The 15,306-nt window shown below is 42.3% G+C and overlaps 1 protein-coding gene across 3 annotated transcripts in view; it reads right to left on the bottom strand.

The window, feature by feature from the left end:
- Window positions 1–1,594: 1,594 nt before the first annotated feature.
- The window catches only part of SLCO2B1 (solute carrier organic anion transporter family member 2B1), a 101,178-nt gene continuing 87,466 nt past the window's right edge, over window positions 1,595–15,306 (bottom strand). For all 3 annotated transcript variants that reach the window (XM_069070856.1, XM_069070858.1, XM_069070857.1), the window contains 3 exons: window positions 14,856–14,920; window positions 11,962–12,082; window positions 1,595–10,690 (listed from right to left, as the gene is read on the bottom strand). In XM_069070856.1, coding sequence (XP_068926957.1) covers window positions 10,510–10,690; window positions 11,962–12,082; window positions 14,856–14,920 — 367 coding nt within the window. In that variant the 3' untranslated portion in view covers window positions 1,595–10,509. The remainder of the gene's footprint in view (window positions 10,691–11,961; window positions 12,083–14,855; window positions 14,921–15,306) is intronic.

Below are 15,306 nucleotides of genomic sequence, written 5' to 3'. Positions count from 1 at the left end.
TGCACCATTCCAGCTAAACCCTGTGTTTGGTGGGAGACAGGGGAGTGAAGAGGCTTCTTGATACTTATAGATAGCGTCTAGAGCATGACCAAGTTTCATCAGCCTATGGGAACACTCTAAGTAAATTTACCCCAGTTCCAAGTACTTTTAACGTTTTAAAAACCTATTTATTAGGTTATTATTATTTATTTTATATTATTTAGGTTATTATTACTATTTATTATTTAACATTATAAAACCTATTAATTGACTGGAATTTGTTCTCACCTCCTTAAACAAAAGGTCAGCTTGTCCCTAACTTTAAGTGAGAGTAGAATGATTTAGTTGAGTTAATCAATCCCTCCCACTCCTAATTAAATGCCTTAAGTGATAATGCAAGTGGAGCACCAGAAATTGACAAGTAATCTTAACTGACTAAAAGAGATCTTGGCCCTGAAAGCCGGAAAAACTAGCTTTAGGCATTGAGCAGGCGTCCTAAAAAGCTGAGGGCAATCACTCCATTAGCTAATCTTACCTGAGCCCTTTCTGTGTGCCCAGCCATGTTGATGTGCAAGAGAAGGAGGACATTTTGCTGCCCTTTGCAAACTCTTAATCTTACTGGGAAGATGGGATCCACATAAGGCAAGTTAAGAATAATCTCTCCCTGTTTCTATCTTACTCATTCTCTCTCTCTTTGTTCCACTATCTCCATCTCAGTCTTTCTGTCCTTTCAATATATATTGCTATTTCTAATCACATTTCTGACCCTCAGTCCCATACTGCTGGGTATTGAAACATATCATAACTGTCTAATCAATATCTCAAATTTATCATTTCCAAAACATCACTGATCATAGTTTCAGAGAAACTGGACCTTCCTCCAATTTCCCTCTTCCTCTCAAAAGGTATCGCCATTCTTCTAGTCATCCAGGTTGGTAAATTGAAGTCTTGGACTTCTTCCTCTCCCCCACTGCTGGGTTTCCTTGTCGTCCCTCCCCCCGGCCCCCACTAAATCAAATATTAGGTTTTGTCAACTCTACCAAGACATCTGTCACACCTGTCCCTACTTTTTATACCCATTGTCACCACCCTAAATTGAGCCTCTTGTGCCCTTTTACCTGAGCTATGGCAACAGTTTTCTAGTTATTTTCCTAGCCTCCAGTCTCTCCCTTCTCTGAACCATCCTCCATACAGCTGCTAAAATAATCTTTATAAAGCATGTTGTGGTCTAATAGTGTGGCCCTCCCCTCCTCTAGGACCTCCAGTGACTCCTCATTGCCTGGATGATGAAATACAAACTCACTGCAATCTGGTTTCACACAATCTTTCCAGCTTTATTTCACATTATTCCCCATCACACATTCTACAGTCTAGTAATTTTCTCTCATTTTTCCTTGTACTCACACACTTTACCCTTTATGCCTGGAATGTACTCCTCCCCCACTCTCTTAGAATTCTCATCTTCCTTCAGGATTCAGCTCAGGCACCAATGGATTATTCCATGATCCCCTTCCTGTTAGTGCCCTCTCCTCAATTTACTTATCTGTGAATATCTAGTATGTCCCCCTTCTCCTAAGTAGAATGTAAGTTTCTTGATTGGAGAGAGTCATTCATCTTTGTTTCTGTATCCCCATCACATGATCTCATCTTTTTGTCTTTATGAGAACACAGATAGAAGTGATCTTTTATGAAAATAAAAAAAAACCTTTTTAACATGATTCTCTATAGCATATTACATCTTTTCAGTCACACACTGCCAAAAAATGCAGAAAATTCCTCTTATTGGTGTTTATTGTTTGTTGATTATAAAAAAAGCATTTCACACAGCAGAGTCAGGCATGGTCCCAAAGTATGAGGATTCTCTCATTCATAGTTTAAAAACAATACAAGCTTCCTTGACAAACATTACCACAGAGAAAACCCTCCTTGGTGACTATGCATACCAAGCAAGGCATAAAACAGAGACATGCTCACCTAGGGCATTTACCACTGCCATGGAGGCTGTTTTGTGCAAGGTCTAAAAGTGAAGAGGACTCCTAATAATGCTGAGGTACTCCAAACAATATTTTGTTGATTCGATCAAGCTCCCAAATATTACAGGGGCTCCTCAATGAGATAAACAAGTATGAGAAAGAGATCAGTCTGACAAATTAATAAAGAACAACAAAAATAAACTCCATGGATACAATAATGCCTATTGTTCAGATTATGACAATGAAGCTGGATGGCCAGGCCATTCACTTCGTTATCAATGTATATATTAGGGATAAACACTTCTGATAGATAGGGAGTTGAATCCAGAACAAAGCAGGAGAAAGTAAGTTGAATCCCAATATGAGAATAGTACAACTTCCCCAACATTTATCCCTCGTGCAAAGGCTTATCTTTTAAAAACATTTTTTTAATGCAAATGTTTTCCCAGGGATACTCTATGTTTGCAGGTCTTAGAACACCATAATCTCTAAGTAGGTAAAGTTGTAGGTGGCCCAAAGGGCAATAGAGACACACAAGTTGTATACAAATAAGCTGTACTGTATCTCCTGGGACGACCTCTGTGCACTAAATGACATGAAAGAATCACTGAGGAAATGTATGATTAAAAAGGAGGTAGGCAGATAACATGACTGAGTGAGGAATGAGATGGACAGTCTGAGGGCTTCATTGATATTCTTGAAATGTTATTTAAACTAAAAAGACATAGAGGAAGGCCTCCAGCATATGCAGAGGATTTATGGAAGAACATGGATAACTGCTGCCCAAAGGCGAAAGTGAAGGAAGGCTGAGATCAAACCACATTGAAGAGATCACAGATCCATGGGATTGTTTGTAGAATCAGGTTCAATGCTGTGGTTTGGATAGCCAACACACACACCATAAAGCTAAGGAGTCTGGAAATATGGATTGAGGGAAAGAAAAATGTTTGCAAGTGACTTGATTTAGGGATTTTCATTCTCCCATTAATCTGAAAATAACATCAAAAGATCATGGGGTTCAGAATACCTAGGAGACTCTTAACAATTTGTTGGAAAGGGCAGCCTCTAAAATTCTACCGAATAAGTAGGCTGACAATTAGACATTCAGTAGGGAGGAAGGAAGCAAGCGCTCGTTAATTGCTTACTATTTGCCAGGCACCGTATTAAACACTTTGCAAATATTCCATTTAATCCTCACAACCATCCTGTGAGGTAGGTGCTATTGTAATCCTCATTTTACAGCTGAAGAAGCAGAGGCAGACAGAAGTTAAGTGACTTGCCTAGGGTCACACCATAAGTGTGTGAGGTTAAGTTTGAGCTCAGGTCTTCCTGACTCTAGGCCTAATACTCTATCCACTGTTCCATGTATCTGGAGAATTATAAGGACTTTCTAACCTTACATCATATAGAGCTTTCAGTCAGAGACATTGATTGCCCTTAGTGATCAAGAAACTGAGCTTTAAAAAGGTTGACTTAATGCTTGTAAACACTACTTAGCTATATGGCAGTTCTATGTTCAAAAGAACTTGGCTTCTGGAAAGAAATTTCTCACATTTAAATTTCATGTACTTCCATGTGTACATGCTGCTATTTCCCCTGGATAGATTGCAGACTTCTTGAGGGCAGTTACTGTTTTCTCTTTGTGCCCCACATATAACCTCCCTTTATGGAGGAGAAAAACAGTGTAGGGTTTGTTTATCCTAGCCTGATGACTGGTTGTGTTAGGGCTCTGTTTTGCTGAAAGCTATTACTTAAGTCTTTGAACTTTAAGCTAAAACAGAGATGACAGAGAAGATGTAACACTTCAGTCCATGACTGGCTGAAGCCTGAAGCTGGAAGCAGAGGGAAGCAATACCAGCCCACGCCTAGTGGAGTTATACCTGGCAAGAACTAGAAATGATTATCTATAGCACATACTCTCCATCACAGTCTCTGAAAGAAAGGCCAGCAAGAAGCAATGCCCCACAATGTATGATGTGCAAGACCATTGGGGCAGGCCAAGTGGAAACAGTGTGATGACATGATCAGAAGACTAACTCTTTGGTATCAGACTGGGAGGTGGTGTTTTCCACATATGTCCTCTGGCTACATGTTTCCTGTATGTGTGACTCTTCCTGTGTGTCTCCTCCCCTGCCCCTGGCCATATGTATTCCTTACACATCTTAATTCGTCTACCTACTCTTGCAAATGGTGGTGTATGTATTTGTGGGACAGTGTGATTCAGGTTTATGGGGGAAATGGTTTTTTGGTACTTTTGAATTATCTTATTTCATTTCTTTAATTATATCATTTTGCTGCTTTGAATTAACTTCTCTCTGGCTGACTGCTAAAAGTAAGGACACTTATAAGCTTTGTCTTTCAGTAGATGAAGGTCCATTGACATAGTCTGACAACTGGATCCACATGGTGTGTATGGGTTCTCCAACTCCTCACCCCTTTAGATATGAAAGACGTATCAGTGCCTACAATATAGATGCTTTGTATGTGAGAAATAATTCATTTAGACCCCAACACTATTCCAATAAGTATTATTCATTGTGATATTTTATATAAATCATATAATGATAATTAGATAAGTTCTTATGGTAGGCCTTTATAATAGATTTCAAACTTTAATGTAATACTCACCACTTGTTTACCAAGTTATGAGACTCACTTGCACAACCACAAGAATGCTGATAAAGATATCTCCATATTTTGCTCAAATTCCATGTCCAAACCCAACATGGGTGAGATGCCTTGATTCTTTGGAAAGTCCCCCAACTTATTTTTGTACCTCATGAGATGACCATTTCATGACCATTTAGTCAGTGGAGATGCCCCATGCTTCACCCAACCTGGGATTCCCTAGCTGATGTCATTTTGGGCCCTAAAAACCAATGAGATTTTGTATTTTACCATGCCTCTTTTGTATCAAATGCTATAAAAACAAGGCTCTGGGGACCAGGGGTAACTCAGATCATGAGAAAGAGCTGAGATCCACTTCATTAGAGGGGGCCATGAACCCTTTAATAAAGTGTCATTGGCTCAGAGCTCTGCTTGTGTTTTTTCTTGCTGATTGGGCAATTATAATCCCCACAAGTAAATGCTTCTTTTCAACATAGTGGGAATTTAAAAGTTTGTTAAATTGAAATTTTTATCTGTCCTTGTCTTTCATTTGTTTCTCTGTTTCATTCATTCTGTTCTTCACTCTCTGTCTTTCTGTCCCTTCCTTTACTCTGTCTCTGTCTTCAGGAGCTCTGGCTAGCTTGACTTTGTTGTAACTATTCTTCCTATCTCCCCTTCTCTTTGCACCCTTTCTTTCTCAATCCTTCTAGCTTGCCAGGTCCTGCCCCTGAGGGACTAGCAGGGATGTTCAGGCCTCAGAGAAAGGAAAGAAGGAATTTTCTCTTTAGTGGACTCAGTCTTAGGAAATCAGGTGGCTGAACAGAAAAGAAATCAGGCAGTGGGCCAAGAAAAGTCCCTAACTCAAAATCAAAGAACATTAGAATTGGCAAGGCCTTAGAGATTGTGTAGACCAACTCCCACGTTTTACAGAGGGAACAAAAGCCCAGACTGGGGAAATGACTTTCGCAAAGTCACAAACCAGTCAACAGTGAGACCTTATTTGCTAAGGACTCAGGTCTGAATCCCAAACGAAGACACTTTCCGCTGCACTGTGTTGCTGCCTGTGTTGTTTCATCTCCTTAAAAAGACTGATCACTCTTCATCACAGGGTGGAAGGAAGGTCAGGGTTAGGATTGATTGCTGTGCAGGGAGCCCAGATTCAGCCCTATTGTTTTCTTTCATCTTCCCTAACCCTCTCTTCCCATATAGTCTCCCATGACTAGGTGGCCATGCTTCAATTGTCTCCTAAATCACCATTTCCACCCTCTTTCCCCCACATACATCTCTGAAATAACTGATTTCACATACTGAATCGCATCACTGAAATCACATACACCCTGAAATCACACTGACTGAAATCAGTCAGGCAGCTGCTATTTCAAGGGACCCTCTAGTTCAATAGATAGTCTGGTTAGTTCCTCACCAGAGCCCTGGTAGAGAAGTTCTACGTCTGCTTTCTCAGAGACTTGGTGTGATGAGACTGACAAATACCAGGCCCTACACAGGATCTGGTATGAGACAGAACTGGCAATGCTATAAACCAGGCATTTCATGGAAAGGGGTGGGAGACAATAACAAGTAACTTAGGTCCAGATGTGACAATAAAGGCCAGATGAAAAAGAGGATTTTTTCAATGTGGTCTTTTGTGATTGTAACCCCTTCCCCCCTCTTTTCCCCTTGGTCATTGAGAGACATTGGAAGAGCTGGAGGTTGAGTCTGTTCCTAGGATGTGCAATCTGTTTAGACTTCCCCAAGTTGACAGGGAATTTTGCCTTGGAAGGAATTTCTTTTTGCTGAGGACTCACCCACCAAGATACAGAAAAACCATGTTGTAAGATGAAAGAGAGGGTGGGCTTTTGGTTGTGCCAGTCCCCTATGGTTCTTCCGGTATGCTGTCAGAGCATGGGGGGTGAGGCTGCTCATTATCTCTGTGACAATAATTAGAGAAAACAAATAGAATCCATACTTCATAGACCCGTAGAACATACAGGAAGGTAGGGAAGAGACATTATGGGACAGCATACCAGGGCTGATGTGACTACCAGAATCTACGCCACAGACCACTCCCCTGCCCCATTTCCTTTGAAGTACCACCCAAGGAAATCTCCAGCTTCTTCCCCCTTTACTTCCTATTTTCCTTTAGAGGGTGAAAGATATTCAACTCCCTTGACTGTAGTCACTATGATCTGCAAGAGTAAGCCTATTCCTTTAAAAGCTTTTTTCACTCATGACATTTGGAATTGCTATTAAAGTAATACGACTATTTAAAATGATTTCTGTCCAAACCTATAAGTACACAGTTTAAAATGAGGGGAGTAAGGTAATCCAAAAAGGAGTGGAGATTTTCATCAATTTAGACTGAGGTAGGAAGTGAGTGATTAAAGAAAGACTTTCTTCAGTATTAGTAAAGTAGGATATCCATATCCCAGACTACTTTGGAACCTGGAGAGAGACTTAATGAGGAAATGAGACAGTAGGTAGTTAAATGAGATGGTGGGTAGAAATTGGTAGGTTGTCATTTGTTTTTTAGATAATCATACATTTTTCACACAGCATACAGTCAACCCCCATCTCCCCAGATCCACACATTTTTTTTTTAATAATGCTTGGTTAAGTAAGTGTGATCAAATGTTTTGAGGAAGAGCTTTCCCCCCCTCCCCATTGAGAAGGGCAGAGGCCATGCCTTTCAGACTGGGGTCTTCCTGAAGGCAAAGGTCACATCTTTTCTGAAGAATGAGGACTCACTGTGAGCAGGGTTGGTATCTTATCCCTCACATTGGGGGCTCCCTGAGGAAAAGGGAAAGACATATGTCTTCTTTCTGCTCAGGTCACAGGATGTGTCTGGACCCTCAGAGTGAGGGGTCCCTAAGAAAAGGGGATGATCTTCCTCCTCCTGCCATTTCTCCTCAAAGTACAAAGGTGACCCCTGCTTGTGCCTGACCAATGCTAACTGATTGACCACCCCATTCTTCACTGATTGTCAGTGTGCAGATAGGGGAGACCTTGGGCACAGAATGCAGGTCAGCCCTACCCTCCTGCATTTCCCCATGATGTTTTATTTGACTTGTTCTTTTGCTATTATTATATCCTGTCTGCATCATGGCTATTTATGTATTTGTCTAATTTCCCCTACTAGGTCGTGAGCTCCCTGAGGATCATGTCTGATTTATCTTTGTTTCCCTGTGACGACCCCACCTCATAACACTCAACATAGGGTCCTGACTAGGATAATCATAACTACTTTTCCTGTAGCAGGTTAGGGTTCCTAAAACACTTTCCTGCACCCCCACAGTACTAAGGGGTAGGTAGTGCAAGGACTACTACCCCATTTTACAGAAGAGGTAATTGAGGCTCAGTAAGGCACTGGGATTTACCCAGGGTTGCACAAGTTGGGAAGTATCCAAAAGGGAATTTGAAACCCATTATTTTAATACTTAGAATTCAATGTTTTTTTGTGCCATGCAGGGGGGAACTTAACATGATTGCTAAATCAAATGGAATATAGTCCAACCCCTTAAAAGCAAAGAATGTGTCTTATGAACTTTGATAACTTATGTTTGGGGAGAAGTTCATTAGCTAAATTATCATTTTATAGGGGGAATGCTGGCCTTCATAAAAACCTCTATGAAAACAGGAGACTTCCTGATTGGCCAAGAGTGAGACAGGGATTGGTAGAATGAGCCAATGAGTTCAACCCAGTAAGCCACGTAGACAAATTACAAAAATTGGTGAGTGTTCTAGAGAAGATAATACCATTCTCCAGGGCCACCAATGAATTGGTGTTGTGAAGCTCATAGCCCAGAGAGAATTATGAGTTAAGTTCAGCCTAGGATGCTTTATTTAAGGACTAGATTAGATAAGTAAGGTGCTGTTTAGTTTGGGAGTATATCTGCATCTCTAGAATCTGCATATCCAAGACCCTTTCTACGAGTTGTTATTTCTGGATTTATGTATTCTCGTTTTCCTTGTGAACAAACCCTATGAAATGTACTCATGAGATCTAAACTATGAGAAGATGGGATAGAAGGGAAGAGAGATAGAAATGGGTCCATATAGGGCAATAATTAACAATTCTTATGCTTAGGGGAAATTCACCTGAGTGGGGGCCAGCAGTCCAAGGGACAGCTTGATCACTGATATGACTTCAACAGAATAGAGGGTATCCAGTCTTCCAGAGAGTCTGGAGGGAGGAGTTAGGAGGGATACTGGACATTGGGAAGGGAGACACAGTGATGAGCCTTTGAGGATCAGGCAGACAAGGCTAATGGAAGATGAGGCACAGGGACAAAGTTTGCTCTAGGTGGGAAGCTCAGCCCTGGGAGAGGAGGCATAACCCCTTGGATGTCAGCAGCCTGGGTGCAAATTCTAGGGTGCCCTTTCTTAGTAATGGCTCTGGGCACAAGGACCAGGAAATGAGACAACAGTGGTAGAAAAGAGAAACCAGGAATTGGGGCGGTCAGGAAACCAAACCAAGCTCCCAGGGATAAGGAAGATTTGTTGGATTCAGGTCATAGGGATCACAGATTTAGAGATGGAAGGAGCCCTTGGTGATCATTCTTGAAATGTTCTCAAGAGGTAGAGAATCAGAGCTAAAAGGTACCTGGGAGACCATCATATATTCATAGATCCAGAGGTAGAAGGGACTCCAGAGGCCACTGGGTATAACCGCTTCCTTTTACAGATGAGGAAACCGAGGCCTAGGGAGGTTAAGTGACTTGCCTACTATCATAAAGACAGTAAGCATCAGCAAAGAGATTTGAACCCAGATCCTCTGATGTCAAAGTCAGTGTTCTTTCCCCTGTGACATATCCCACCCATCTGCCATACCACTAGCTCCCATTATTTTAGACAAAGCAAACTGGGGCTCAGGGTAAGAAAATTACTTACCTAAGGTGACTTAAAGAGACTAAAAGCAACCTTTTCTCACCCAAAAGTTGGGGAAAATCTCTGCTTGATGTCAGTTCTGGATGAGGGATGTGGGCTTGGGCAGGGATTTGTCAAGAAGAAGTATTTGTTTTGTTGGGGAAAAGGAGGAATCCCCTGGATGAATGCCTGGCCAAGGATAAAGAGGTGACCATCTATAGTTTGTGTAAACAAAGGCACATGAAAGCAGGGGGAACCATACCTTTGGATAAATGCAACAGTATAATGAAATATCATTGAACCCAGGCAAATATACAAACCTGTCAGGATCTTAGGCAAAAGAATCTGAGCCTAGTTGTTCTCAGTCTCTGATCAAAGAATGATCAAAGGTGTATAAAAAATGGAGTCAGAGTATAGAAGAGAGAGTCGATCCCTGATGTTAGTGATTGTCAAAGACCAACCAATTCATTCCTGGGGATGATTGCACAGCATCCTTGATGTGCATTTCCTAGGCAACATCCCCTCAAATGGGATTATATCTCATTGGGACGAGGTCCAAGAACAGGGAAGCTCCCATACTCATGGTGAGTTTGGAATCCTGTATCTCCATTTACCCATGTGTGAATTTGTGTGGTGACCTGGGGGTTGATCCTCTTGCCTCTTTGTTTCTAGGAGAGCTGAAATCACTGAAGAACTCATTCAGTCTCTATCTGTGGGTAGTAGACATGAGCCAATATTGAAGGCAAGCAGGATAGTCAGACCACAATGGGGATTGTTTTTTGATGATCTCTGACCCTGAACTAAGGTTGTCTCTCTGAGGCTTTCTCACTACAAGAAAATGATAGTACTGAGAGAGCATCTGACAGTGTGTTCCAGTCCCCGAATGGCTCTTTGGGGACAAGATCCCAGGAGACCAGTCTCTATTTGGCTCTTTCACTTATATATAGCCCCCATACCTTCCCCTGGCAGGGGACTGAAACAAAGGTTATATTTGTTGCAAATGTTACTCCTTCTTCTCGTCATCGGTTGGGTCATTTGTTCACCCCAAAATGGAGGAGGGGGGCAGACTGGGCCTACAGTAGCTGGCTTACACTCTGGATTCCCCAGATCTCTTCTCTGAACTGAGGACCAACTTCTCCTCCTGGGATACAGGGCCATGATGGGACCTATAGCTAGCAGCCTCCTTCTCCTGCTGTCGTAGGATGATGAACACCAGGATGAAGCAGACCAGTGTACCCAGCTTGAAGAAGAACTGAAGCCCAATGAACCTGGAGGAAGAAGGGATAGGAAAGGCTGTTGAGCTGTGGTCATGAACTCCACTGAGGTCTCCCTCAATGCATCTTCCTGAATATAATCCCATTTGAGGGGAGGGGCACACCCTAATGAGGGAACAACCTAAGAAGGCACTCTTTATCAAGTCCAGTGGCCCTATCTCTGGAAGAAAGGATTATGTTTTCCACAGCCATCCCTATGTTCCCTAGTTCTCATGAGCTCTCTGTCACCCTCATCTTTTTCTTTCCAAATCTTGGCCACACTTCAAGATCAGCTCCACCCCCATTTCCTCTAGGAGGTTTTCTTTGGCCACTCCAGTTTACACTAATCTTTCCCTTCTCCAAAATTACTAAATTTGAAGTTAATATTACTAAACTAGATGGATGTTAGGCAATTTCAAACCAATCACTTTATACAGGAGGAAACTGGGGTCTAGAAAGTATAATTAACTTGTCTAAGGCCACACAGTTATTAAAGGACAGATTTGATGATGAAACCTAGGTCTTAATCTTTGGCCAGTGTTCTTTCCACTAAAACATCATTTCAAATATTCTGTCCCATTCACAAATTCAGAAAATAATAATTTGTTGGATCACATGTTCTGATTTTAGATTCCCATCAAAATACTCAAAAGTGATCCAGGTCTAGGACTGGAATTCCGAGGCAACGCTCGAGATTAAGTAGACTGAAATCAATCAGTTCTATCTTGGTGGGATTAAGATTTCTTTGAGTCTCTCTTTGGATTCAAAGACAAGTCCAGCACCTTGATGTTAGAATGGGAAGAGGCTTGAGAATGCCAAGCATGGAAGGTTAAAGGGTCTTAGAACACAAAGCAAGGAATTTGAGAGCTGGCATGGGCCTTAGAAGATAGAGCATTGGAGCCATATTCTGAGTGAATGACTCCTTCAGGAAATATCTCAGTTTCTCAGATTGGACTCCCTGCCTTGTACAACTGCCAGATAATTCTTCTCTCCTGAGTCATTGACCATTTCAGAGAATTTCTAGACTTCTTGTGATGCCATGCTTTTTAATGGTTTCCTTCTGATCCATCCTGCACATGGTAACAATAACTATCTTTTCTAATAATTATTGACAAGTCCCTTGTACCCCTTCTTCTCAAAACCCGAGATTTATCTATAAAATCCACCCTGGGTCAGAATTTGGGATTTAAATCCCTGTTTCTGGACAGCCTGAGTAGCACTTATTCTATGGAATCTTTATTTCTCCCTCCCTCTCTTCCTGACCACACACAGCTGGTGGGACTCACCGATGCCTGAGAAGGTCATGGTCATAGTATCGACAAAGGGATTGCATCCCACAGGTATCAGCCCAGAAGACACAGGCAGTGTCAATGGCACTGCCATGGAGCACAGGACTGGGCATCCAGGCTGTGGAAGAAAATGTGGGTTATATAAGTGGGACCGCCCAGTTCAGACCTATGGGGATCTATGACTCCTTCCTAGGGCTAACAGGGGCATGAATGCATACATTCCAAGCCATGGGTCAGAGAGGACCAGAGTGAGATTTCTAGCAGATGATTATACCGAGGGAAGGTTCCTCAGATTTGGGGGGCTCCCTGAAAGCAGGGGCTTTGATCCTCTCAGGAGCTGGGGGCTTCTTGAATACAGGGAATGTGTCTCCCACTCAGACCAAAAGCTCTGTGAGGGCAGAGGTTATGTTTTCCCTTAAGACTAGGAGGCTCTCTGAGGGCTGGGCCTTACTCTAGATGTAGGCCTACCAGAGGTGAAGAGCAACTATTATCTGATTCCCTTTAGTAAATGGAATAGTTTAAGTTGGATATCATTCTAGTAAGTTCTGGGAGTCATTGGATATTTTACCAAGAGACATAGTGAAGATGCCTTCCCTGGAATATATCAAGAAAAGCATCTTTGTGGAATAGAAGCCATCCTGTCTGAGGTAGAGGGTATTTAATCATCATAGTTACCCACTTCTACCCATAATCACAGATATCCAAAATATTGGGGGGGGGTGTGGCTAGGTGGCATAGTGAATAGAGCATCGGCCCTGGAGCCAGGAGGACCTGAGTAGCTGTGTGACCTTGGGCAAGTCACTTAATCCCAATTGCCCTGCCTTCACCCCCTCCAAAAAAAAAACAAACCCAAAATATTTGGAATACATATCCTTTCCAGTTCTCTATGCAGTAGACCTAGTAAGAAGCAGGCTCTGAATGCTGCCCTTCCCCTGTCCCTGCTGGAAGCTGATCTCCATCAGGTGAGCCCAGAGTGAAGTAGGGACTGGAGACTGTTCTCCTATTTGTACTTGTGATCAGTTCAGAGACTTTGGGTTGTCTTTCATGGGAAAGAGGATGGGGGGGGGGGTGTAATGGGAATGTAAATTTGTAAGATCTTCCCAGCCCCTAGGGTAAAGTGCACTTGGAACCTGGGGTGGGAGGCTTGTTTTTCAGTAGATACTTCTTGATTGGCCAGTGGGTCCAGAAGGTTGTTACATTCTCTGAGCCAGGAGAAAGCTATATAAGCCCTGATGTGTAGCTTTGTTTTGGGGCTCACTTTGAGAAGTGTTCTGTGATTTGATCTGGATTCTGGGAAGCCGTTGTCCAGAGCCCCCCGGCTTTGAAACCCAGATGTTGATTGGGTATGGATGTAATGGTTGGACAGTTTGAAATCTGTCTACTTGATCTGTTTCTCTGTCTTGATAATTCTGTCTGTATATTCTGAAGTTCAGTGTGCTGACCTCTTCCCCTGAACTAGGTAAACGATACATGTTTGACTGATTAAAGTAAGCTTGTTAACCCATTTTGAGTTGCTTTCCTTTATCAAAGCAGATCCAAGAACCTGTATTAGCAGCAAACCCTGAGGATGCTTGGGGTGCTTGCTGCTACGGGGGTGGGGGGGGGAATGGGATACATCAGCATCCAGCCAAGAGGGCAAAAAGTCCTTACCATCTGGCCACTATGCTCTCCAAACCCTCAGCTATTTCCATATGACCTACACCAAGGACCTCCGGGCTCTTCCATCTGCCTTGCAGCTGGACTCTCCTATGTATGGTGTTTTCCCCACCTAGAATTCACTGACAGCAAAGACTGCCTTATTTTTCTTTTTGTATCTTCAGCATTCAACATAGAGCCTGCCACATTGTAAGCACTTGATACTTTTCCCCTCCCATTCATATTTATCGAAGCTGAAGGCTGGAAGGTTAGAGACCACCTCATCTAAGCCCTTCATTTACAGTTTCATTGTCAGAGAAGCATCATGATTGAGTGTTGGAATTTATGAGATCACACAGTCCAAACTCCTATTTTACAGATGAGAAACCTGAGCCCCTGAGAATGGAAACAATTTGTTCAAGGTCACCCAGGTGGTAAATGGCAGAACTAGGATTTGAATCCAGGTCCTTTGTCTTTAAATCTAGTTTCCTTTCCATTGTCCCATGCTGCTTGTGATTTGCCTAGGGTCACATAGCAAGCAAGTATTAGAGTAGAGATCTGAATCTAGGCTGATTCCAAGTCCAGACTTCTTTCCATGATACAAGACTTCCTGCCTTTTTTTTTCTTTTAAGTCTTGGCCACTTCTTCCATGGATCCTTCCATGATCTCCCCTCCCCCCAAACCACCACTATAGAAAGTGATCATTTCTGTCCCCTCATCATATTGCAAAGTATATCATACATAGTTGTGCAAATGATGTATTCCCTGAGTAAAATATAAGTTCTTTGAGGGCAGAGTTTGCATTGTCTTTCTGGCTTATAGCCTCATTGTCATGAATAGGAGCTTACTAAAGGTTTGTTGAATTGGGTTTGCTTTTATTTCTAAGGTATCTCTGTGAGGTAGCTAGAACAACTAGTAACTAAGCTTATTTTATAGATGGGGAAACTGAAGCCCAGAAGAGAGAAGTGAGAGGCTTAAGGTCTCATAATGAGGGGTAGCAGGGTCAGGACAAGTATATGGGTCTCCAACAAAATGGTTATTGTTACATATTGCTACCTTTATTGATTAGATGAACTCTCAAGATTCTGCGAATTCTAGGAATCCATGACACCTTGGGTTCCCCAAATACTGATTAGAATACTACATATATGTCTCTCTTCTACATTGTTTCCTCCTTCCCTTTTTTTCCCATTTCTTCCATCTTCTCTGACTCCATAACCCATCCTACCCCATCCCACCCTAGTTTTTATTTTTACCTAAAACTCTCAGCAACATGAACTGGATTCCAACAGCCAAAGATTTATCTTCATTCTTCACCCCCCTGAAAACCAAAGGCTTCAGATGAGTCAGAGGGACTGGGAAGGTTTATCTTGCAGAAGGGCTATCACAAAGAAGAGAGATGAAGCTTATTCTGTTTGGTCTGGGGTGGGGTTAGGGGAGTAAGAGTAATGGATGAAAGTTGTAAGTGAGGCCGTTTTTATCTTCATGTATGAAAAAACTTCATTACAATTAGAGCCATCAGAAGTGGGAGGTAGTGGGTTTATCCTCACCAGAGCACTTCATGGATGATCGATAGCATGGAATGGTTTTAAGGAGGTGCTTATTTCAGGGATGGGCTTGGACTAGATACCCTCTAATTCTGAGATTCTATGGAAGAGTTTGACCCTCTTCTCAGTCCTGATCATTGGGTTAACCTCTCCCTACCCA

This window comes from Petaurus breviceps, unplaced genomic scaffold (genome assembly GCF_028583685.1).
Source record: "Petaurus breviceps papuanus isolate PSGF00001 unplaced genomic scaffold, PetGlider_PUasm1.0 90823, whole genome shotgun sequence".
NCBI classification, from domain to species: domain Eukaryota; kingdom Metazoa; phylum Chordata; class Mammalia; order Diprotodontia; family Petauridae; genus Petaurus; species Petaurus breviceps.
The sequence above is the reverse complement of the archived record's forward strand: the minus strand, read 5'-3'. Positions and strand labels throughout refer to the sequence as shown.